General features: G+C 65.5%; 1 protein-coding gene across 3 annotated transcripts in view; it reads left to right on the top strand.

Annotated features, from left to right (window-relative positions):
- The first annotated feature begins 207 nt into the window (after positions 1-207).
- The window catches only part of NAV1 (neuron navigator 1), a 78,174-nt gene continuing 53,990 nt past the window's right edge, over positions 208-24,391 (top strand). Inside the window, exons 1-4 of one of the 3 annotated variants that reach the window (XM_082330339.1) lie at positions 208-278; positions 14,616-15,227; positions 15,593-15,693; positions 18,088-18,825. In XM_082330339.1, coding sequence (XP_082186465.1) covers positions 14,641-15,227; positions 15,593-15,693; positions 18,088-18,825 — 1,426 coding nt within the window. In that variant the 5' untranslated portion in view covers positions 208-278; positions 14,616-14,640. Of the gene's footprint in view, positions 279-14,615; positions 15,228-15,592; positions 15,694-18,078; positions 18,826-24,391 lie in introns of all 3 variants that reach the window. The other 2 variants (XM_082330338.1, XM_082330337.1) reach the window with 2 other exon arrangements.

Below are 24,391 nucleotides of genomic sequence, written 5' to 3'. Positions count from 1 at the left end.
GGAGGGGCCGGCAGCCGGGCGGCACCGGGGGCGGCGGGGCCCGGGCGGGGCCGCTCCGAGGGGGCCGCCCCCGCCGCTCCCCGCCGCTCCCCGCCGGGGCCGGGCCGGGGCCGGGGCCGGGGCCGGGGCGGGCACCCCGGGGCGGCGGGGCCGGGCCGGGCCTGCGCGACTCCTCCCCCGGCCCGGCGCGGCGCGGGGTCCCCGGCCGCTCTCCCCGGCGGCGGCGGCGGCACCGGGCGCTGCCCGCGGGGCCGCGGCGGGACGGGGCGCAGCGAGCGGTGAGTGCCGGGCCGGCGGCCGGCTCTGCCCGCGGGGCGCCGGGAGCGGGGCCGGGGGGCGTCCCGGTGGGACCGGGGTGGCGGGGGACGCCCCGCCGGGGGCCGGCGGTGATGGGGGAGATGCCGGTGGGGACCGGGGTGATGGGGGACACCCCGACAGCCATCGGCGGTGACACGGGGGACGCCCCGGCGGGGACCGGGGGTGATGGGGGACCCCGGCGGGGACCGGGGAGAGGCGGGGGGCACCCTGCCGGGGACGGCAGATGACGGGGGGCACCCCGGTGGGGACCGAGGTGCCGGGGCGACGCTGCGAGGACCAGCGGCGGCAAGGGGGACGCCCCGGCGGGGACCGGGGGTGATGGGGGACCCCGGCGGGGACCGGGGGTGACAGGCAGCGGCTGTGGGGGCAGCCCCCCCGCGTCCCCTCCCCTGTGCCCCCCAATGTCCCCACCTCTCCGCAGAGACCCTGTTTCGGGGGCCACAGCATGGGCGGCCCTGGGAGCAGCGTGGCCCAGCCAGCAAGTTCCCGTGTCCCCTGGTGTCCCCCAGACACCCCCGGTCCCCGTCCCCGGCAGAGGGGGGCTGTGGGAAGCCGCTGCGGTGCTGGAGGCCGGTGCCGGTGCTGCCTGCTCCTGCCTTGCCTCCCCAAAGCAGCCCCGAGGAGGACAGCAGTGCCAACAAAGGGCGACAGGGGGAAACTGAGGCACGGGGGCTGCTGGAATGGGTGACGGTTCTCCAGAGAGCTGGCCTGGGGTGGGAAAACGCGTGGCGTGCTGCCCCACATCTCCTCGCTGCAGGCAGAGCAGGTCGGTGCCAGCAGCTCATGGTGTCTGCCCTCGTTTCAGGCACGGGAAGGTGCTGCAGGGCTGCGGGCACCCATGGGTGGTCCCTGGATGGGTGCCCAGGGCCGTGTGGTTCCAGATGCTTCGTGTCCCCATGCTGGCGTGGGGACAGCAGGGAGGGCAGTGGGGACTTTGGGGTTTTTGCAATGCTGTTTTCACCCGTAGCGAAGGGGTTGGGGGCCTGATGGCTTCTCTCTGCTGGGTGCTTGGCCACCCTGGGGATGCTCCACCGCCCCAGGGACGCTTGGTCACCCCGGCCACCCCTGGTTGGGGTGACCAAGCGTCCCTGGGGCAGTGAAGCATCCCTGGGCCCCATGTGGGATGGTTCCCATTGAGCCATCGGTGCGGCAGCCCAGCTTCGCTCGGTGCTGCAGCCAAACCGGGATGGCACGGCACAGGGAGGAAAACTTAGAGGTCACTTCGGCACGGGCTGTGTCCCCCATGGGACATTAACGTGCCGTCGCCCCGCGGGAGGGAAGCGGTGAAGACCCGCAGCGTGTGTGTGTGCAGTGGGGCTCCTGTTTTCCTGGATTTCACCTAGGAAAAAACCAACTGGGAGGAGAGCCAGGGAGCCTGGGTGTGCCGGGCTGCAGGTCCCACAGCCATCCCTGCCGGATGCCCCCGGCCGGCCCAAAGTGGGCAACCGCGTGCCCCCGCGCAGGCAGGGTTTGCCCACAGTTGCTGGGGTGCTGCCCGCGCTCCCCAGGGCTTTGCCGTAGCTGCTCACGCTGTCATCCCTGGTGCTGGAGAGTGACCGGGTGATGCCAGGGGGGGTCACAGGGACGGGGGGAGCCCCCTGCACCCCCGGCAGGGTGTGTTGGTGTCCGTGTTGTTGCAAGGTGGGGTTGGACCCCCCCCCGCTCCCCCCCCAGTTTTGCAGCTGGGGAAGCTGAGTCAGGAAATCCCGGCTGGCCCGGCCGGATCCTGGCTGAGTCATTTTGCAGGCGCTGAGTAACTGCCCATGCCGTGCCGTGGGGGTGCGGGGCTGCCCGCGGCCTCTGTGGGTGGGCACGAGCTGCCTGCTTTGCCTGCTCTGCCCACACAAGCCTCTGTCAGCTCCCTGTGGCCCTGGCCTCATCCAGCTCGCAGCCTGTGCCCACCCCAGTGCCCTCCTCACCCTGCCAGCCCCGTGCCTCAGTTTCCCCCTGCGTTTTCCTGTGGGTTTCCCTCCTGCCAGGGACTGGATGAGGCAAAAAGCTCCTGGGACATGGGCACGGGCTGGATCCGGCCCTGCAGCACGTCCCTGGCACAGGGGACCGGCTCTGAATGGGGGGAGATGGGATGGGATGGGGAGCATGGGGCTGGGTGAGCTCTGGTGTTGGTTGGGAGGGGAAGGATGTCCCCGAGGCAAGGTTTGGGCCTCCTCCTTCTGCTAAGGGGGTCTCGGCTGAGCCTTGGTGTGTGGGGAGGGGGACGGGGTCAGGGAGAGGGATGGGGACGAGGACTGGGATGGGATGGGAACGGGGACAGAGATGGGGACAGGGATGGGATGGGGACAGGGACAGGGATGGGGCTGGCAGGGGCTGGAGCAGGGCTGGGGGTGCAAGTGGGGACGCTGTGGGGTGATCCGGCCGGCCTCGCTGGCAGCAGGTTATAAATAACCCGCCGCGACACGAGGTTTTTTCCTGCCACCCCCCCTACGCTGCAGCCCCACGGACAGGAAAAAGATGTTTCCGGCTGCGGACAGGAGCGGGGCACCGGCCCCGGGGGGGACGCGGGGCCTGGGCCACGGCAGATGGGTGGGGGGGCCAAGTGACCCCCCGGGCTGGTGCTTGGGGTGCAGCCACGGAGCCTGGGGCTGGCCGGACCCCTGACCCCGGCAGGGCCACTGCAGCGCCCGGGGCCCCCGGCTGGGCTGGCTGTGGGAGCCGCAGGCTGAGCCACCAACCCGCTGCTGGGCCTGGCTGGAGCCGTCGTGGGGATGGGACGTGGTGCCACCAGGCTTGGGCACCCTGTCCCGTCCCCAGTGCCACCAGGCTTGGGCACCCTGTCCTGTCCCCAGTGCCACTGGGATCGGGCACCCTATCCCATCCCCAGTGCCACTGGGATCGGGCACCCTGTCCCATCCCCAGTGCCACCGGGCGCAGGCATCTGGCAGGCCCGTGCCCTGGGGCCATGTTCCTCCTTCCCGTGACCGGATCAGGATCCGTGCGGAGCCGGGAGAGCCAGAGCCGGTGCTGTGGGGAGGAGGGCGCCTGGCTGTGCCCGTCACACGGTGCCCGTCACCCTTGTGGAGCCGCTTTCACTCACCGATCCGGCGGGACGTCCCCTCGCCTGTGCTTGCTCCTGGGGGTGGTCTGACGAGCTCCAGTGCCAGCAAAGTGACAATGGGACGTCAGCCTGGGATGGGGACGCCAGCATGGGATGGGGATGTCACCTTGGAATGGGGACACCAGCACGGGCCAGGGCTCCTCAGCACCCATTCCCACCGCTGTGGTGACACCCCCCTCACCGTGCTGGCAAAGGGGTGACAGCCCCCCGTCACCTGTTGGGTGGCAGCCGGGGACGCCCCGCGCTGTCCTCCCGCAGCCCTTGGCACCCTGGGCAGGGGGGGAACCAGGTGGCGACAAGGATGGGTCCCCAGGGATGGGGCAGCTGGGACCACGCTGGCTCTGCCTGCTGCCCCGTGTGTCCCCAGGGAAACCCCAGCTCATGTCACCAGCCTGTCCCCAAAGGGCGGGGTCGATCCTCAAGCACTAACCAAGCCCCGAGGGTGCCAGCCGGGGGCACTCGGTGGCCACAAGTGGTGCCGAGGCCGATGGCAGCACCTGGGGAAACTGAGGCACAAGCTGCAGGCAGGTGGCAAATTGCCAACACCCATGGATCCTCCTCGAATGCTCCCAGGTGACAGATCGGCCACCAGCCCATCCCAGTGGGCTCCGAGATCTTCCCTGGTGCATTTGCCGGCAGAGCCCAAGCTCCGCTCGTCAGCAAGTGACGTCTAACGAGCTTTGCCCGGCCATGCTGCGGGGTCTGGGCGGCCATACGGACATCGGGCACTGCTGCCGGATTAACTGCCTGGATTAGGGGATGCGTGGGGGGAGGGGGGCTGGAGGAGGCCCTGGCACTCGGCACCCACCACTGTCACGACAGGAGACAATAACTGGAGAAAGCAGGATTTTCGTTAACGGGGGCAGAGGTCCCGCTGAGTGGTGCGGGGGGGTTTGGAGCTTTGCTCTGTCCCAGGGGGTCGGTGGGGATGTGGGGGGCAAGAGCTGGGGTGAAGCCGCCTCTGGCTGCGGGACTTGGTCCCCCCGCGCTGCTCCAAGCTGGCCTGGTCAATGCCCCATGCTAACGCGTCCCCTGACCCACCTGCGGCAGCAGCGCTGTCCCCCGGGACCTTTATGAGGGGGCTCTGGGTCACCCCATCTCGGTGCTGCGTTCCCATGAGCACCCGCAATGGCTGCATGTTGCTTCACGGCAGGGTCGCATCCTGCAAATCCCCTTCCCCAAAAGGCTGGGCGGCATGTCCTGGTGCCACCTGCAGTCACCACGTGTCCCCATGTAAGCGCGGTGACACCAGCCTCTGGCACCCACTGGTACTTCGACCCGCGGTGATTTATGCCACGGCTCCTGCGGTTGGGGCTGGACTCAGCCATGCCCCTGCTGCGGGAGCTGCCTTTCACGCTGGCTGTGCGCCGGGGCAGGATTTGGCCACAGAGGGAGCTGGGAGCCCGGGTGCTGCCCTGCAGGCACCAGGGGTTGGGGTGCCCCAAGGCATCGCATGGGGAGAGGACAGGCGGGGACAAGCCCCAGGGCCAGCTGGGGCAGTGGGACTGGTGTCCTGGCATCTTCTCCCTGCCGGGATGTGGGAATCGGGCTCCGTAGGTCTTGGCCATGCTGCAGGGAGCGGGTTTGGGGTGGGAGCCAGCGCTGGAGTTAATGCCTCCCAGTATTTGCCTGGATTCCCTGGGTTCCCCCACTCCCATGGAGGAGCGGAGGTGGGAGCTGGAGGAGCTGGGTTTGTGCTCGTCCCTGCATCCTCATCCTCAGCTCCCACTGGACACGGCCGCGGGGCCTGTGCGGATGTGGCCGGGCGGTGGTCACCTCCGGCAGCGGAAACTCGCCCCGCTCGGGGCCGGCGATAAGTCACGGCTTCTCCTCCACCCCTTCCCCCGCTCCTCCCCTGCCCCTCGCCCCGCTGGGCTCTGCGCCCTCCCTCGCTGCTGGCCCCTGGGGACCTGGCTCCCCATCGGGGTGTCCGTCCCGGGGGAAGGCAGCAGTGCTGCCATCCGCACACGGGCTGCTCGCTGCGGGCAGGCGGGATGCTCGAGGGATGCTCAAGGGATGCTCGAGGGATGCTTGCTCTCCCCTCTGGGAAAGCAGGGCATCCTCCATGTGTCATGGACCCGCGGTGGCTCCATTGGCCGCATCCCTTTGAGGCGGGAGGTTTAATTTCATGTGTAAGAGGGTGGTGGGAGCAGAGCTGCCTCCTGCTCTGGGACTGCCGGGGGGAGCGCCGGGCCCGGGGGGCATTGCCAGCCCCTGCTGCCTCTTCCAGCCGCGTGCGTAAGGGGACATCGGCGTCGGGGACATCGGCGTCAGGGACATGCTTAGGGTTGTGCAGATAAACCCCGGGGACGCGGCTCCCTCCGGGCCGCGTGTCACTGGAGTCTGGCGGCGGTGGCGGGTGGGCAGCCTGCCTGCTCACGCTCAGTGCGGTGACCGCTGCAACCCCCCCAAGACTGGAGCAGGGAGGTTTTTGCCAGCAGCCACTGCGGATTTACAGCTCACTGGAAAATCCACTCATCCCATTAAGGGCTCCCCACGGCTTTTGCTTTCCATTGCAAATACCTGGTTGTCACAAGGGAAACCCCCTTGGGGTGCCACCGGGGCTCTTGGGGTGCCACCGGGGCTCTTGGGGCGACCACTGCAGGGAAGAGTCCTGGCTGTGAGAGCAGCAGATTTATTTATTATACAAGGGATTATCGGGCTGAGGGGAGATCTCATCCCGCTTGCCCAGGTAAGACCAGATGGGGAAGCGTTGCTCGTGGTGGGAATGGTCCGTAGTGGGGGGGATTGGAGGGTTCAGTTGGGAATCAGAGCCATGAGTTGACTTTCCCCTATGTGGTTCATTGCCTGAAGCAGATTCGGTGTCTAAAAATGCCCCAGCTTGGAGCTCAGCTGCTTCGCAGGGAGGGATGCAGCGATGGCACATCCCCAGCCCAGGCTCTGTGTCTCTGCTCTTGGGGTTAAAGCTCCTGTTTTGGGCCATGTTATGCCCAACCCTTCGCTGCGTCCCCAGCGTTAACCCCCCCCCGCTCCCTGCAGTGTTTTTTTAAATCCTTAACCCACTTTGGGGGGGGGAAAAATAACTTTTTTGGGTAGCCCGAAGACCCTGCTCTGCCTGCTGTGGGCTTGGAGAGCTGAGTATCAGCAGGAGGGGACAGGCAGTGAGGGTCTCATCAGTGAGCACTGGGGTTGCCGGGGATGCACCGCCCATGCCGGGACGGGGGAAGACAAGCCCCGCTCCCCCCCGACCATCACACCGCACACGTCCGCGTGCGAACGCAACAGCATCTGCCGCGTTAATGCATTTCGCAGCCCCGCCGCGCAGCTGCCTCTCCCCGCCGCCCCGCTCAGCAAAGCCAAAACGCGTCGGGGGCTTCCAGGTTTCAAGGGTTGAGGACTGGGGGGGCCGTTTCCGCACGGCGGCGGTGGAGGCGAACGCAGACACTGCGACATCTGCTCTTGCTCAGAAACGCTGGGAGCAAAGGGCCAGGCCCGTGGTGCGGCGGGAACATGGGGCTAAATAAATGATGCAATCGGCTTTGGGGAGTTTTGGCCCAGACAGACGTTTATCCAAATGTCACCCGTCCGAGCGCCTGCACCTGGGCTGCGGCTCCTGGCCAAGGGCTCGATCCGGCCAGGCCGCAGCGCTGGGGGATCCTCGGCCCCACGGCAGCGCCGAGGTTTTGGGGAGTTTTGGGGAGGTTTTGAAGCCCTCAGGAGGTGCAATAGGAGATGTTGCTTTTTGGTCACGCTGCTGGATGCCGAAGCGACCCTGGGCTCTGTGGCGCCCAGTGGCTCCTATGCCGGGAGGAGCCGGCCATGGGGCTGCCGATGGCTCACGCTGGGCAGCACGGGGGGAGCGGGGAGGCCGAGGAGAGCGGGAGACCCCCAAGCGCAACCAAAGCCTCCTCCCGGGCAGGTCGTTGCCACAGGGGCGTCTGGAGGAGGTTCAACGCGGTGTCACCCCACGGCGGGGCAGCCCCACCTGGGTCCCCACGGGTGCTGGGGACGCTGGGGGATGAGAAGCAGCGCTGCTGGGGGACAGATGGCACAGGCTCCGGACAGATGGTACCGGCCCCAGCCAGGCAGCCGCAGGACGGAGGGGCTCTGTGACCCGGGACGAGCTGGGCTGGTCCTTGGGGACTTGCTCTGGTGGCCCCGGGGCGGGCGGTGGTGGCCCAACGCGGAGAGGCACCACAGGGCAGGGGCAGGGTGCTGGCACTGCCGGCCGCGGGAGTGACACCGACCCGGGGGGGTGACACCGGCCGGGGGGCGGGGCGACACCGACTCGGGGGCGGGGCCAACCGGGGGCGGGGCCAGCCGGGGGGCGGAGCCGCGGGCGGCGGGGCGGAGCTGTCCAGCACCGGCGCCTCCTGAACGTTGCCATCGCCGCGGGGCCGGGGCTGCCCCCGCCGCCCCCCGCCGCCCCCCGCCGCCCCCCGGCCCCGCCGGCTGCCCCGGTGCCCCCCCCGTGGCTCCAGCCCGGCGGAGGGGACACCGCTGCCCCGAGCGCCCCGGCGGCTGCCCCGGGGATGTCCCGGCCGCAGCGACAGAGCTGCGAGATGGGGACGGGGCGGTGGGGCGTGGAAGGGCCGTGGGGAAACCAGAGGTGTGACCAGTGCCGCCCGGAGCCGGGCTGTCCCCGAGTGGCCAGGAGAGGCCTTCGGCATCGGGGCTCCTTGCACAGGTCCCGGGGTGGGTCCCAGCCCCGGTGCCTCCACCCCCAGCCCCGCAGCAGGATTTGTGCCAGGCAAAGCCCAGCCTGGGCAGAGCTCGCTTTCACTGCCGCGTACAGGGCTTTTGGTGGCAGAGGCTGCTGCTGAGTCCAGCTGAGAGCTAAACTTTGCTCAGAGCAAGGTTGTATTAAAGTGGGTTAAATGCCTAATGGGATTGCCATGGAGTGGCTAAAGCAGAGAATAGTGCTGCGGCTGCGGGGCTGGGCATCTCTGCTCTGACAACAGGTGGCTTCTGGCCTTCTCCTCCTGCCCCAGCCCGCAGCTCATCTCTCAGCAGCTCCCAGAGCCCCCAGCATCGCCCTGTGCCAGCCAGGGCAGGCAGAGCTGGGGCTGCCTGGGCCTCCCCTCCCACCCGCACCCCCGTCTGCTGCCTGTACCCAGGAGAACCGCCCGCCTGCACCCAGCCCGGGCCATCGAACCGGCCACCCCGGCATCGCCCCTGCGGAGGGGCAGGGAGAGGGGAGCAGCGAGGCCTCCCTGGGGAAGGACCCAGCCCGGGGCCCCGGCGATGCGGGCGGTGGCAGTGTCCCAGGCGGTGACACTGGCTGGCGGGCAGGCCAGGTCCCGGCCAGGGCACGGGGGCCGGAGGGACGAGGCTGGCGGCTGAATCGGCAGCTTGTTCTCCTCTGAAGGCTCCTTTCTGCCCCTGCTTCCTCTGTTTCTCTTAGGAAAGTTTTATGTCCCTTGTGTCACAAGGAGCCTTTTCTTTGTCATCCTTCCTGAGCGTGCCGGGGAGGAGGCCGCGCTGGAGCGCAGCCATCCCTGAAGGCAGCTCGGGGCCGGATCCTGCGCGGGGCTGCGAGGTGCGCGGGGCAGCTTCGAGGGGCAGCGGCACCAGGATCTGTCCCTCGGCGTGGGCTCAGCTCCTCGGGCCGTTCACACCCCAGGGTTCACCCCTGGGCTGCCCCCCTCCATCCTCACCCTTAAAAATGGAGGGTGCTTTGCATCCCCGAGCATCTCCCCAGGGACACCCCGCACAGCCGGCTCTGCCGCCGCCCCTGGCCCCGCTGTGCTGCCGGTCCCACGGGCGTCTCAAGGACGGCTCCCAATTTACGGAGCTGCTCTGCAGCCCGGCACACCCAGGGAAGGATCCGTCCTCCTTTATTCCTATTTATCAGCCTGGTTTCAGCTCCCTCACCCCTAGCAGAGGCTGTATCAGGGTGGGGAAACTGAGGCACGGACTAACACCAAGACACCAGCAGAGGCTGAAGGGTTTAATACCTTTTTGCTTCACTAAGTGTTCATGCTCAGACTCCTGCCAAAATTACCCCAGGGGCGCGGGGCAGAGTTTCATCCCTGGCAGGGATGTATCAGCTGCGAGAGATAAGAGAGAAGTGAATTTAATCTGGCTTATAAAAGCCACCCCAAAATGCTTCAGGAACAGAGCGAACCGCTTGCAGAGCCGTTAGCTGTTCTCTTGAGACCATGGGAGAGCCGGAGGCTGGATCCCCCCGAGGCATGGCAGAGGAGCCGGGGGCTTCGGCCACTCGGCACAGCCCCAGCACGGGGTCGGGCGCAGCGCAGCCCCGCGGGGCTGGGAGGGCCAGGAGCCAGGGGAGCGGCTGTTTCCAGCTCTGCTCAGGTGATGGGTGGCTCCAAAGCGGATCTGCTTTGGTGCTGGGGATGCTCCAGTCACCCCTCACATGCAAAATGGGGGCATGAAATGAGACTTGGGCTCCAGGTCCCTGTATTCATTTCTGGCTGCTAAAATCGCACGTGTGAGATGCATTCGAACACCCGGCCGAGGAATTAGCTTGAGCTTGAGCACAACAGATGCCTCTTTGAAGGAGATGCCTTCAGGGATGTGCTGGGTTGTGTTTGTCCTGGGATGAAGGACGCGGCTCGGCCAAGGCTGTTTCATTTTCTTTCAATGTGAACACCCGCGTCTCTGTGGACGGCATCATCCGAAGGGATCAGAAACCGCCTCGTCTCTGGGCTTAAAGGTCTTTAATTGAGGGAAAACTTGAGTTCAGTGTTGGAGCCGGTAGATACTGGCCCAGTGCTCCAGACCTGGGCTCTGGAGGTAGCTGGGATGAGCATCATCCCCCCGGCCGGCAGACGGGCACCTCCAGCTGCCCAGGGAGGCTCAGCCCTGGCTCCCAGGCAGGGCTCTGCTGCCCGCAGCGCTGCTGCGGCTTCTCCAAAATATCCCCTGGTGCTAAAATACCTTGTGTATATTTGCTGCTTTCCACCACCACGGGACCAAGTGATCCCAAGCTGGTACCTGGGGAGGGGACAGGGCCAAAAACCCACCCGGTGGCTGGAAGTCCCAAAATTAAAGCATCAGGTGCAAATTTCTGGTGCTCACGTTACCCGGAGGGCGAGCGGCAGCTGGTTCCCAAGAGCTGCTCTGGGACATGCAGCTTGGGAACATGGGCCGGGTTGCATTAAAGGCGAAAGTGGTTTCCCTTTCGAGCTAATTGCAAAGGAGCCGCCCGTGTCTATCTAGGTCAAGCCGTAACCTGCTTTAGCCGGGCAAAGCGGCGGCAGGACGCCAGCGTGACGCTGCGCTCGCCCGCTCCCCTGCTGCGGCGGCACGTGGGGCGCACGCCGGTGGGACCCGGTCCCTGGGGGCAGAGTTTGGATGGGAAAATATCAATCTGGAGGCAAATGAAGAATTTGTTTGGAAGAAGAATGGGCCAAATCTCTCCTGGGAATGGCTTTAGTTTGTGCTCGTTAATAAAAGGATGGGATGAGTAGGAGGGCTGCTTGGCAGGAGCGGCTCCTCCTGGGGCTGAGGGGGGGAAATAGGGACTTGGTGGGAGTTGCTTTGGTTTATCCCTTTGGTGGCATCCCTGGGTGCGGGACCCCAGCCCGAGGGTCCGGCTGGCATTACAGCCCGGGGAGCGGGCCCGCACCCACAGCTCACCCTGCCCAGCCCCGGGGAAGCCCCCCGGCATCTCTAAAGCAGGGTGAAGCCCAAGGAGGGGTCACCCATGCTTATCCGGGCGCAGCGAAATGATGGGTGTCCTCAGAGACCCCGGAGGTGTGTGCGGGGAGGGGACGGCTCCGGAGCCCGGCTCCCAGCAGGCATTGGCATCTCCTGGGAAACCTCAACCCTGCGAGCACAAGAGGAGGATTGATTTTTTTGTGGGCAATGTGGCAGCTTTGGCTTCTGCTGCAGCCGCGGCATCGCAGCGCAGTGGCCGCTGGTGGGCTCAGAAGGGAGAAATGGAAGTTGTGTCCATGAGAGAGAAATCCAAAGTGAATAGACTGGAAAAAAAAAAAATCTGTAAAACCTGGTTACAGCCCCGATGCTACGTGCCCGGTGAGCAGGCGGGGCCGGAGGGGTGCTGCATGCTGATGATGCTCAGAGGGTGCTGGTGAAGGTGAGGTCCTAGCATAAAACTGGATGAATTATTTTTGCCCCTGAGTTGGTTGAAGAGGAGCTTGGGACTGGCTTTATGGAGGCAGCGGCAGATGATTTCCCTCCGCGTTAGGAGAAAACCCACCAGCAGCAGCCCCTGGGGCTGGAGATGTTTGTGCAAGGGACCTCGAGGGTGAAATAGGTGAGTTAGTGCCAGTGGTTTAACCCCTCGTGTCCGCGAGGCTGGAGCTTCGCCGGCGTTTGGCCCCATCCCAGGCATCCTTGTGCCTACGGGCCCGAAGGTTGATCCCCTTGGTGTTTGCACAAGGTATTTTACAGCTCAAGGCTGTGAACTGCTCTGCCTTCGGGCACAGCGCTCTTGGGGCAAGGGGCTGGGTTAAAGAGAGCGAAAAAAAGTGCAAAATTGGGGTTCGTAAGCGTGGGTTGTGGGGCACAACCTGGGAAAGGGCTGAAGGGCTTGAGGGGAACCGGTTGCTGCTGATATTGGCTGCTGGGTGGGCTGCAAAGCCGGGGCAGGGAGCGTTGTGCTGGTCACCAGCTCCTGGCTGGTGCTGGGTGCTGGGTGCTGGGTGCTGGGCACTGGGTGCTTTGCTCCCAGGAGTGACCTTTGTGGGTGCAAGGAAATTCCATGGGTGTAGGGAAAGCCCCGCACGGCCCCCGCCTGGCTCCTGCCGCCCGCCCCGCAGCACCCTTGGGTGCGGGCTGGTGCCAGCACAGGGCCCCTCACTGGGGGCTGTGGTTGCCCACCGGGGCCGGATCCAGACCTATTTGCCAGCGGGGGGGTGGCAGAGCCCCAGTGTCTGTCTCCATCTCACCCCACGCAGCGGCTCGGGGATGGATCTGTCCCAGAGACCCCCTGAGCGCCTTGTCCCACGGCTCCATCCATCGGTGCCGTGGCTCGAGGCCATGACCACGGCAAGCTGAGGCAGAGAAGTCTCAGCCAGGACGTGGGGAGAGAGAAAACCTCCCCGGCCATGTCAAAGCCTTCTGCAAGAGCAAGCCCCGAGCTGTGTGTGGCGGTTCCCTCTTCCCCTTCATTAAAATTGCCTTGAAAAGACCTTTGTAGCTCCTGGCTGGCACTGGAGTCGGCGCTGCGATGCCTGGATCTTGTCCGCTGCATCAGCCCTTCTCCCCGTGACCCATGGCGCTGTTGATCAAGTGATCCAGCTCATGCCGGTCTGGCAAAAGGGAATTTGTGTGCGTTCACCCAAGCACTGCCTGTGGCAGGGACGTGGCCACCCCGAGGGGGCTCGCTGTCGGGGATGTGGAGCAAGGCTTGGTCCTTGCAGGTTCCCAAAAGCCTGGGGGGAGCCAGGCTCGGGGCAGCTGTAGGTTGGGGAGGAGGCAAACCGGGGTGGTCTGGGGCATTTTTGGACCTTGCTCATGCAACATCCTCCACTGGGAGATGCAACGGGTGCAGGGCTGAGGCCGGGTGCCGTTCCCATCGGAGTGATGGGAGCCATCCCCCTGCAACCCACAGCTTGCCAAGAAACCTTCTCCAGCTCTGGAGAAGCTCCGTCTCGGCCGGGTGGTTTGAAAGGCGGCCAGGCTGCCGGTCCCGGGCTGCAAACAGAGCAGCTTGTGTGCAGCCCCGTACCTGGGAGGCAGCGTCCCCCCAGCCCGCCGGGAACGGCTTCGTTCGGCTCCAGCACGGCCCCGAACGCGCTCGCTGGAGCGGCCGCACAAAGACCCGCTTGTGCTCGCTGCACCCACCCGGCCCTAAGCCAGCGCTGGGGGAGAGGAACCCCCCCGTGGGTGACGGGGACTGCGGGTGGCCAACCTGGAGCTGATGGTCCCCCCTAGGATGCTCGGGGATCCCAAAAAGCTTCCGCTCCCCTCCCTGGAGGTTTTCCTTCAAGGAGGCTGAGCAGAACCATGCTGGAGCGACCCACGAAATGTGTGTCCTGGGAGATTTGTGGCACCCATTTGCCTTTCAGCTCACTGCGGCTGTACCGGGGCAAGGGGACAGAGGTTGGCACAGGCGCCTGTGGAGCCACATCTCCCCGTCTTTCTAGAGACCACACCATCCCCTGGAGAAAACCTTTTGTTTTGAGGGTTTTTTTACCAGAGAGCTTCAGGTGGGAGGTGGTCAGAGACAGAGCTTTGCTCCGCAGCTGATTTTCTTGTGGAGCTCCGCTCTGCCTGCCCGGGAAAAGCCTGCGGGAGGGATGAGCTTCTCCACTCACTGCAACTGTGCCGACATCCCTGTCACTGGTGGTGGCAAAGACGGTCCTGCCTGTCTGGGGGTGCTTTGGGTGGGATGGGGTGGGGTGCTGAGCTCCCGTCCTCATCTACACAGAGTGAAACGCCAAGGCAAGGGGACGCGGGGCACCGTCTGGGTGGTGGTGCCAGGGAGAGTCACTGTGGGGCAAGATGAGAGCAGCAGCATGGAGAGATGGGGTGGCTGGCACCACATGGGGGGATGCTGGGGATGGGGAGGGCAGAGATGGGGCTCAGACACCAATAATGGCCTGAGGAATGAGGTGACAGAGCTGGTCCTTGTGCCACTGGAAAGTGGTCTCAGGTAACCAGGAGTTGGCCTTGGATGACCAGGCAATGGTTTTAGGTGGCCAGGAGATGGTCTTGGGTGTCTGGGAGATGGTCTTGGATGACGAGCTGATGGTCTTGGGTGACCAGGAGGTGGTTTTGGGGACCAGGAGAAGGTTTTGGGTGGCCAGGACATGGTCTTGGATGACCAGGAGATGGTCTTAGGTGGCCAGGAGACAGCCTCGGGTGTCTGGGAGATTATCTTGAGTGGCCAGGAGATGGTCTTGGATGACCAGGGGATGGTCTTGGTTGACCAGGAGGTGGTTTTGGGGACCAGGAGAAGGTTTTGGGTGGCCAAGAGGGGTCCATCCTGCCTGTGGTGCAGCCCTACCTGGTGAGGGTCTGTGCCACTGTGGCCTTGCTGCAGGGACCTGCCACAGGGACCTGGGGACACGGGGATGGGGCTGCAGAGGGTCCTTGGGGGAGGACGTCACATGTGCCCTGGCCCTGTGGATCCCTGTTGGGGGACATCATGTACGTCCTCAGTCTGGGGTGTGGGATGCAGTGGCCTCCTCCTGGGATGGGGACACTGAGCGCCCATGGTCCGTGGGGGCCAAGACCAGGGTCTGGTGTGGCCAAGGGGATGTGGGTGCTCCCCCCACCCACCCCCTCGCCGTGCCGGACCCTGCTCAACCCTCCTCTCCCCCCACAGCCTCGCTGGCAGCCACCTCGCCAGGATGAACGGGATGGCCAACGTCAACCCCGCCGGCCGCAGCCACTACGTCTCTGCCATCCCGGTGCCTCGCACCGTGGCCCACAGCAAGCCGCACGCCATGGCCCCCCCAAGCACCCTGGGGACCCCCATCCCCCACGAGGCTCCATCCCCCCAGCCAGGGAAGGTGCTGGCCCCCGGCCCCAAGACCCTCAAGCCCAAAGGCGCTGGCAGAGCTGCCGGCCACGAGCCGTCCGAGGGCAGGGAGGGCAGCCCCGGTGTCCCCACCCGCGGGGCACAGAAAGCCCCGGCGAGATCCCTGGTGTTCCCCGGGAAGTGGCCAGAGGCATCGGGCAGCGGCAGGAGAGGGGCAGGCAGGGCAGGGGAGCCCACCGAGCTGCCCAAAGCTCCCCCAGCACAGGGCAGGAGTGGGGGGCAGCGGGGGGGGTCCCCCGGGAAGGGCGGCGGGGTGGCCATGGCAGGGACGGGGGATGAGCCCCATGGCGGCTTGCAGGGCAGGGGCCCCATATTTGGGTCGGGGGCCATCACCTTCTCCTCGGGCCCCCCACACAGCCACCCCGTCACTGCCACCGTGGCGCCCTTCCAGTACCGGTGAGTCCCTGGGGACGGGGGGCATGGGGCTGGGGGGGACATGGGGATGGGGGGAGGCAGGCAGGCACGGTGGGGGTGGCCATGGGGAATGGCGGGGTTGGGTCTGGGGGCTCTGCCCCAAGAGGAGGGTTCCCACCGGGTTTGGGGTGCTGGGGGTTCCTGGGGCACCCATGGGAGCTGGTGTGGGGTAGGGGATGGGCTCGGCAGGGAATGGGGTGCCCTGGGACCCCCCTGCCATGAGACCAGTGTCCCCCAAACCCTGGCAGAGTCCAGGGCACCACATTCCCATCTCCTGGGGGTCCTCAGCTGGCTGCACCCCGTGATTTGCCCCTGCTCCCCCACCCTCACCCCCGCTCTGCCCCCAGGCTGCAGGAGGACCGGGAGGAGGAGAGGGCCCCGTCCCCGGCTAACGAGTGCCCGGGCCCTGCGGAGGGACCTGACCCCGACCCCAAACCCAGAGGCCTGAGTGAGTCCAGGGGGGTTTGCTGGGGATGTGGGGTCCTGCCGGGGGGCTGCTGCGACCATGTGGGGGGCAGAGGCTCAGACCCCTGTGGCCCTGTGCCAGAACGGGAGCCGGGGCTGGAGGTCGGTGGGGCGGCGGGGGGGAACCCCCACACAGGAGGTGCCCCAACTCCCCTGGGAACGGCACGGCTGCAGCTGCCGCGTCCGGTGACCCCCGTGGCCAAAAACCTACACCCAGCGGCGTGGCCTCCCCTGGCCGCAGCAGCCACGTCGGCATCCCCTGCAGCGGCTCTGGCACGGGGGGACCGTCCCCTCCAGTGACGCCACCGGGACATCGCCCCGCTTGGCTTCTTTCCCTCCTCTTCCCATTTTCCCGGCGAGCTCCAGGAATGACCCATTTCCAAGAAACCGGCAGAGAGCCGGAGCGGAGGCGGGTGCCGCGGCACCGCTGGCTCCCTGCACCCACCGTGGGGACACCCCCTTTCTCGGGGGGCGAATGAGCCCAAGTGCAAGCTCCCCGCTGCAGTGTTGGGGAGACCCCAGTCCCCTCTGGCGCTTGCTTTTGGGGGGAAATTTTGGGGGGGGCGGCCACTGGAGGGGATGCCGGGGCGGCGGTTGCCAGGGCAGCGGCAGCGGAGGATGGCGGGATGCTCCAGGGATGTGCAGGGAAGGGGAAAAAAAAGAGCCGGGAGCTTCGCCGGGTGATTCGAAGGGACAGAAGTCGGTCAGAGCCGCGGTGGCTCCCAGCACAGCCCGGCTTTGCAGCGGGGCCCTGGCACCGCCGCCACGCAGCCAGAGGGTAACGGGGTTCAATGCTGAGCCCCGATTTGGGAAGCACCAAAAGCAGCGGCGGTGAGCGGGAGGATTTTCTGGGAGCAAGCAGGCGGGGAGCGAGCGGGGCTGGCGTGCTCCCAGCGCAGCTGCCCTGCTCGCCTGGGGAGGTTTTGGGATGAGGCGGAGGGGGTTCGGTGCTGGGGAAAGGGCCGGATCCCTTCCCTTGCTCCACGCCTCCCCCAGCCGCCCCGGCCCGTGGCACCTTCTGGGGCTCTGTCGGGCCAGGCCGGAGGGGACAGGGGGCCTTGGGAGGCCCTGGCTCACCCCGCCAGCCCCAAAATGACACGACTCCCCCAGATTTGCCCCCCGCAGCAGGCCCGCCACCCAGGCAATAGCCTCGTAGCTCAGCGAGGGGTGTAACAGCCCCCCCAGACCCAGGGCGGGTGTGCGGCAGGGCGGCTTGTGCACCCATCCCGCCTTTTGGTGCAAAACACTTTTTTTTATTGGCCCCCTTTGCTGTCCCACCCAGGCCGGGTTCTTTCGGGGCTCCTTAGCATCACCATGGGCTGAACCCCGAATCACCCGGGGTGGCCGTACGGGGGCCGGGCTGGGGGGCTCGCGCCGCCCCCGGCCCTCCCGGCTCCTTATCGCGGCAGCATAGTGATGGGCTCTAATGCAATATTTTCCAGCGGTTGCCATGGCAGCCCGCGTGAGGTCACCAAATAGACTTAATTCACCCCTCCCGAGGGACGGGTAATTAACGAAAAATGATGATAACCAGATCCCGCTCCCCCCCTTAATTCCCCCGGATCACTACAGAGGCCCCGCTGGGTTTGGGGGCCACAGAGTCCCTCGGGGGGCTCCCGGGGCCCCCCCGGGCCTTTCCTGCAGCGTTTGGGGTGAAACGGGGAAGTTTGGGCCCCCCTGGGGCTGGGTGTGCGGTGCCGGGGCTGGGTGTGGGGACGGCGGCGGGCGGGACGGGGGGGTGCTTCGCAAGCAGGGTGTTGGGGTGCGCACCCCCCCCACTGGCTTCACCCCCCCCTCCCAGTCAGCACCCTGCCTGCAAGGGAGCGGGCAAGCTCTGGCCGCGGAAGCCATCAGCGGCTCCATGGCGGGGGGGCACCCGTGGGGGGGCACCCAGCACCGCGCCTGCCAGCTCCACCCCTCGCCCCGGGGGCCCCGCACCACCGCGGCGTCCCGCACAGCCCCCCCCGCCCCCGGGCTCCCAGATGCGGGTCCCGCATCACCCCGCGGGCTCCTGCGCGGTCCCCCCCGGCCCCCGCTCCCCCCGCTCCGCCGTGCTCGGCGCTGCACGGCCCCGGCGGCGGCGCGCGCCCCCGCCTCGCCCCGCCCCGCGGCGCGCGCGCCGCGCCCCGCCCCCTGCCCGCGCCAGCCGGGGCGCGGAGGAGGGCGGGCCCTTTTTGTTTGCCCCTGACATTCCGCTGGTTCGCAGTGTCCCGCCGGCGGCGGAGCAGCGAGGTGGGGCCGCGGCGCTCATCTTTCCCCCCCGCGCCCCGCTCCGTCTCCTCCCCGTCCCGCTCCGCTCCGCCCCGGCGGGGCGGGCGCTGACGGGGCTTCTCTCTCTGTCTCGCCCGGTGTGTCTTCGGTGCCGCAGCAGCAACAGCAGCAGCAGCAGCAGCGCCCGGCGGGTTAAATGGTTGCAGCGCGGGGATGCTGGGGAGCAACCTCAAGAGCCTTCCCGACGTGGAGCTGGGCGAGGAGGAGCGCGGCTACCGGCGGGGCCCCGACGGCGGCGCGGTGATGCCGAAGCGGGCGAAGTCGGCGACGACGACGACGGCGGCGGCGGGGCCGCGGGGCGCGGAGCTGCGCGTCTTCAAGGCGAGCAGCGCGGAGGGGCGGCTGCCGGCCGGCTCCAACCTGCGCAAGCAGAAGTCGCTCACCAACCTGGCCTTCCTCACCGACGCCGAGAAGAAGCGGCAGCTCTACGAACCCCGCTGGAGCGACGACATGGCCAAGGCGGCGGCAACGGGGGCGGCGGCGGGGGGGGGCGGCCGGGGCGGCGGCGGCCCCCGCGGCCGGGAGGCGCCCGCCATGTCGCGGAGCCTGTCCCGCTCCGAGCACTCGCTGCTGCCGCCGCGCCCCGCCGGCCCCGCCAAGCCGCCGCCCGCCGGCAAGCCCAGCCGCATCCCCCGCGGGCCCTACGCGGAGGTGAAGCCCCTCAGCAAGGCCCCCGAGGCGGGCGGGGGCGGCGGAGGCGGCAAGTGCGACGACGAGCTGCTGGGCGGGAAGGGGCCGGCGGTGGCGGCGGGCGCTGAGGAGAAGCCCTACCTGAAGGTGGACCCCGAGCTGGTGGTGACGGTGCTGGGCGACCTGGAGCAGCTCCTCTTCAGCCAGATGCTGGGTGAGTGCGGCCGTCGCGCCCCGCCGGCCTCGCCGTCAGGGGATGGGGAAATGGCGGGAGGCTGGCTGCCTGAGGCGTCGGGGGCCGCCGCCACCCCCGGGAGGGACCCGCCGGAGCAGCGCAGGGCGCTGGGGAGAAGGAGAAGGGATGCTGAGGGAGAAGGTGCCATCGGCCAGCCCGAGAGCCGGCACGCAGCCTCCTCCTGCCTTGGCTCCAGCCTCCTCGCAAGGAGGAATGGCAGGTAGCGGTTGAGCCCGTCCTGCCCGTGTCTCTTCGGTCAGCCCTTGTCCCTACACCCCGCCAAAGATGATGGAGGTCGCCTGGCCGGGTGCCACAGCCGCTCCCCGCCATCGGGGTGGCTCGCCCCCGGGCGTTGACCTTGGCCGCTCTTGCCGGGAGGCTGTCGGTGGTGATGCCGTGCGTGGGGTCCGCGCCGCTGCCTGCGCTTTGGGCAGGAGGCTTCAAATCCAGAGCTCTTCCAAGATCTCGGGCTCTGGCCGAGAAGGGTCCTCCAAGGATGCTGCCGTGGGGTTCGCGTGAGCCGGTTTCAGCCCGCGGCCGCCTGCATCTTGCTATCCCGGCGGGTTTGATCCCTGAGCCTGCGCGGTCGAGAGCTCGTTGTGTGTGCAGTGGGGTTTCATCAGAGCAAGGAGCGCTGGCCCCCAGCGCCGGCCGTGCCTCTGATCTCGGCCCCCCTCGTGGGCCGCGGCGCTGGGTCTCGGCACAGGCGTGCCCAGCCCTCGCGTTTCCCTCGCGGCCGTGTGCTGATCTCTAGGAAACCGCGGCAGCCCCGGGAGCCCTCTGCTTCCCGCTGAAGCCCGCTCTCCCCTGCGTCCCAACTGGCAGCGCCTGTGGGCTCACTGGGCTCGGCTGGGCAAGCACCGCAGGAGGCTCATGGCTCCAAAGAGCTCTGTTTGGTCTGGAAAACTGGCATGAGAAGGTGGCAAATGAGCTCTGCACAGCTGTCACGTTGCTCCCGGTGCCCGAACTAGGTGGGTTTAAAGCCCTGGTGGTTGGTGGCAGGAGGGAGCAGTGGTACAGGCAGGGATGGGAGCTCCTTTTAGGGGGCCAGCAGCTTCTCTGGTGCTTGGAGAGCTGGCTCGAGATGCCTTCTCCTAGCTGCATTGTGAGCAGAGCTCTGCCGTGGGGAGAAGGGGGAGAGATTCACCCCGGCTGGGGGCTGTGGGGGAGGTTTGGAGAGGTGGAGCGAGCTGGAGTATGTGCCAAAGTCAGGCGCCTGTAAAGCTGTGCTTGTTGAGTCCGGTTACCTGCTGCACACCCTGCCGCTCCAGGAGCCTTCGGGGTGTCACAGCCCCTGCTCCAGTGCAGGGCTCTGGCACAACGTGCACCGGCGCGTGCCGGCACACCGGCATGGAGCCTCCCAGGCCATCGCCCTTGGCCCCCTGGCCGTGCACAGCCACGGGAGCAGCGGCGGTGGTGTGCACCCTGCCCGATTCTCTCCCTGGCAAGGGTCTGCCCTGGCTGCTGGAGCATCCTGGGGCTCGCTGGGGCTGCACAAGCAGCTTGTGGGAAACCACAGAGTGAGCTCAAGGCATCGGCAGGCAGGCCGTGAGGATGAGCAGGCTGGATGTGTGAGGTCGGCCTTGCAGCAGGGGCTGCGGTGGCTCAGGCTGTCCCGGTGGTCCCAGCGCTGGGCTCATGGACATCCATCCTCAGCCCGAATGCTGGGGTAACACCGGATGCCATGGGAGCAGGGCAGGATGGCGGGAGGATTTGTCACTTATGGGGCTAACAGATCTCCACCCACTGGTGGTGGCATGTCTGGGGGGATCTCAGTGTCCCCCTGTGACACTCTGCTCTTAGATGGGGATTTCCTCAGCACCCCCAAGAGAAATTCTTGTGGCTTCCCTGATGGTGCAGGACTGGCCCACGTGGGAGTGACTCCTGGTTTGTGGCAGTTGCTGGAGTACCAGAGATCATGCCTGCAGGACAGGGACTTGTGCACACGCTGAGGAAGACCATGGGTTGCAGAAGTGCTCCCAACACCTGCTTTGGTTTTTGGGGTGGTTGCCTAGACCCTGCCTGCATCAGGGCCTGCTTCAGGGCTGCAGGGCTGACCTTGACCTTGGGAGGTGTTGAGCATCCTTTTGAACTGCACTTATCATCTGAAGGCTTGGTCAGCTGGCCCGTGAGGGCCAAACTCTGCTGAGTCTGTCCTCTCAACTCCCTGCTCTGTGTATTTGCTGAAATAGATAATTTTACGAGACCTATGGACTGCCAGGCTTCCTGCGGTGGGGACTGAGGGCTGGTTGTCCACTGTCGGGTGGGGACAACGCCTGGGGTGGACAGGGCAGGAGCTTAACCCTGCTGAAACGTCGCTTTCCTTCCATGGGGCTGTACTTCTCACGGTCATGGGAGTTGTGCTGTTGAGTCATACCTATTTAACCAAGCCAACCATGACAGCCTGTGTGGTGGGGATGCCGACGGGAGCTTGGGGATGTGCAGAGGAGGGAGCAGTGTCACAGTGGTGGTGGCTGCTCCGTGACTTCCTACGTGCCGGCGGCAGAACCACGGCGGGGGATGCGCGAGCCTGGACACGCTTCTGGTCCTGACCCCTTTGCTTGTCGTCTGGTGCAATCCAGGCAGATGAAACCTTCTCCAGGGGTGTCAGTACCTTCCACAACCTGGCTCCTCAAGGGAGAGGTGGTTCCTGTGGTGGGGACGGACCCAGAAGGGGCAGGATCCCACTTGCTCAGGAGAGTGGGCTTCATGCCCTGCTAGGGCTGCTGAGTAGGGCTAGGAGAGGGGCTTTCTCCTGCTTGCTACAGGAGGCGCTTGGGAGGGAAAGAAGGTTTCTCTTCTGTTTTCATGGATCCCTTTGGGAAGAGAAACATCAGCCTGAGCTGTTTGGCCATGTCTGCTGGAGGACACCCTATCCAGAGTGGCACGTGAAGACCCACAAGCTTGGTTCGTACTGGGAAGAAAGAGGCGGGAGCTGCAAGGTCTTTCAGCCTCTGCAGATCATGTTGTCCTTGAACTGTTGACCAGTGTTGAGAAGCCTGAGCTGTCTCTGCCTAACCCGAGCTCCCTGCTCCGCCAGACACCATGGCTTGCAGAGACCTCATGCGTCTTTGGTCTCCACACCTGAGTTCTCATCTCCACCTCGTGCTCCTCCTGCCAGAAACGCTCCCAAGCCTCTGCTGGCCAAAAATACAGTTTATTTAGTAGTGGCCAAATGCTACCTCTCATTCGGTTGCTGCCGCTGTGTCATCTGTTTGATGGCACCGAAGCCTTTGTAGAGCTGCTAGAGATGTAACCACGTTTAAAGCAGAGCAGCCTGCGCAAGATGGGAGAGGTCACTGGGACACAGCAACCACATGTGCTTTGTAGAGGCTATTTCCATCATCCAAATTATACACTTCACATCAACCAAAGACCAAGGCTTCTCATCAAAGCTGGCTGGCAGCTGGGGTTGCTAATTACACCAGCGCCCGGCCACGGGATGAAGGGTAGGGAGGGCGCGTGGCCAGCGTGGTGGAAGAGCTCACTGTACAAAGCTCGCCGTGCCCATCTCTGCGTGCGGCGGACAAGAGCGTGCAGGTGCAGAGGCGCATATGGACTGCGTGCGAGTTCGTTAGCACTGGGGTGCGGTGCCCAGCCTGATTGCTGCACTTACCTAGAGGTCCCCAGAGCACCTCCAAGATCCTGCAGTTACTTTCTGCAGCCATTACCTTGGCCGTCTCTTGCTCTATATGGTGCCTCTTAAGTGGCTGCTAATTCACAGAAGCGAATAAGCGGTGGGTGTTGCATGGGCCAGAGCCCAGGCGGACACATGTGTGATCTCAGGGGAGACGGCCTTCCCCGAAATGCTCGCTGCAGGAGTCTTTGCAGCCCTGCCAAACTCCGCAGGTGCAGCTATAACCCGTCTCAGTCCTGCAGCCCTCGGCTGGCAGCAGATGGGCAATGCCACCCTTCCCCGAGTGGCCCAGCGGGGTTGTCCTTGCTGGTCAGTGTGTGCCTGTGGAGACCCCGTACCTCCGTGGTGCCGACACGGAGGCAGGGCAGACCCCGGCGGCTGGCTGGGCAGCGGGTGCCAGCAGCCCATCGGTGGCGGGGAGGAGAGCCAAGGGGCTGGTATGGGCAGATGAGCTCCTTGAAGGGCAGGAGCTTCACATCGCATCCAACTGTGGTCGGTTTAAAAAAGAAACCACAGCGCAGGAAAGACGCTTGGCTGGTGTCTGACACATCCCGTGAGAGCACGCTCCCGGCTCCGGTGGAGATGGTCTCACCAAGGTATCCCTTCCCAAGGAGATCCCCTCCTGGTGACCGTCCATGCTGGCCAGGGATGTGGTACGGGATTTAAAGGAGCATCTCTGCCCCACGGTGTTCCTGGCTGTTTAATTAAGCGCTAACGGGCCCGTTGCAGCGCTGTGCGGCAATAGCAAGGCTCCCTGGCAGGAGACCATAAGGAGGTCAGAGACCAAGTAGCTCTTCACAGTGACGGGAGCGGGTTATTGCCTCGTAAAGTGGTGCGGCTGTCCCGATATCACTGTCGTGCTAACATTATTCCTCTCTTAAGGCCCCTGTGTGATGGCGCCCGTGTGACGAGGTCATTGGGGTGGGGATTTATTTCCTTCTGGCTGCAGAGCTGGACTTCTGCATTTGGGGTAGCGATGAGAAGAAAGGGGTGAGGTATGCGGTAGGGGTGCTGCTTCCAGCCTGCTCCCGGGAGCAGACAGCGAGTAGTAGATGTCTCCTCTCTCTGGCTGAGATGGCTGCAGTGACTGGGGAGAAGGTCTGGAAATGTGACCTGACGGCCCCAGAGCTTTCTGCTGAAGCTGTTTGGGATGTGCCACATTTCCAGTGATAATGGCAGTTCAGAAAAAGTGCTAAAAAAAAAAAATAATCCAGATTTGTCTTTCAGAATTTCCCACGGAAAAGTAGCAGAGCAAACCCTTGAAGGCAAAAATATTTGACGAACAAATTCCTCCCAAAGAGCCTGAAAAGCCCTGTTCAAATGGGGCTTGCCCAGTGACTGCCTGTATCTTGCCCCCAAATCTAACATTTGTCCGCTGAGAAAATATGTAAATGAATGCAAAGTTGTATGCAATTCTGGAAATGCTATTTGGGATCTGCTGGTGGGATGTGACCACAGTGGGGCCTGGGGGATGTCCCCTCAAGGCCTCGCCCTCCCCTGAGAGCGACTGCGGAGGGTTCCTGGGATGGTTTGCTCTTGCCGAAGCACACCCATGGGTCCTGCCTGGCCCGGGTGCCTCGTAAGCAACGTGCTTCCAGCTTGGGTGGCACTGGGGGAACTGGTGGCAGTTCTGGGTTCTTCTGGAGAGTCCCTTCCTGATGCCCACTGTTACCAGCTTCGCATCTTTGGCTTCTCACGCTGCGGCACCTGTCTCTCTGCCCACAGCCCTTCCCCGGCATGAGTCCCCTCTGCCACCGCCCTGTTATGTCCATTTAGGTTACCAGCTCATTGCCTTCCTATGCAGCTTCTCGTGATGCCAGACCACAATGTCCCTGGTCCTCCCTGCCTGCTCTCACTCGGGCATCCGAGGACAGCACTTGGCTGATGCTTGTGCCTGCTGCACGGGGG

Source organism: Platalea leucorodia (genome assembly GCF_965183815.1).
Source record: "Platalea leucorodia genome assembly, chromosome: 19".
Classification (NCBI taxonomy): domain Eukaryota; kingdom Metazoa; phylum Chordata; class Aves; order Pelecaniformes; family Threskiornithidae; genus Platalea; species Platalea leucorodia.
The sequence above is the reverse complement of the archived record's forward strand: the minus strand, read 5'-3'. Positions and strand labels throughout refer to the sequence as shown.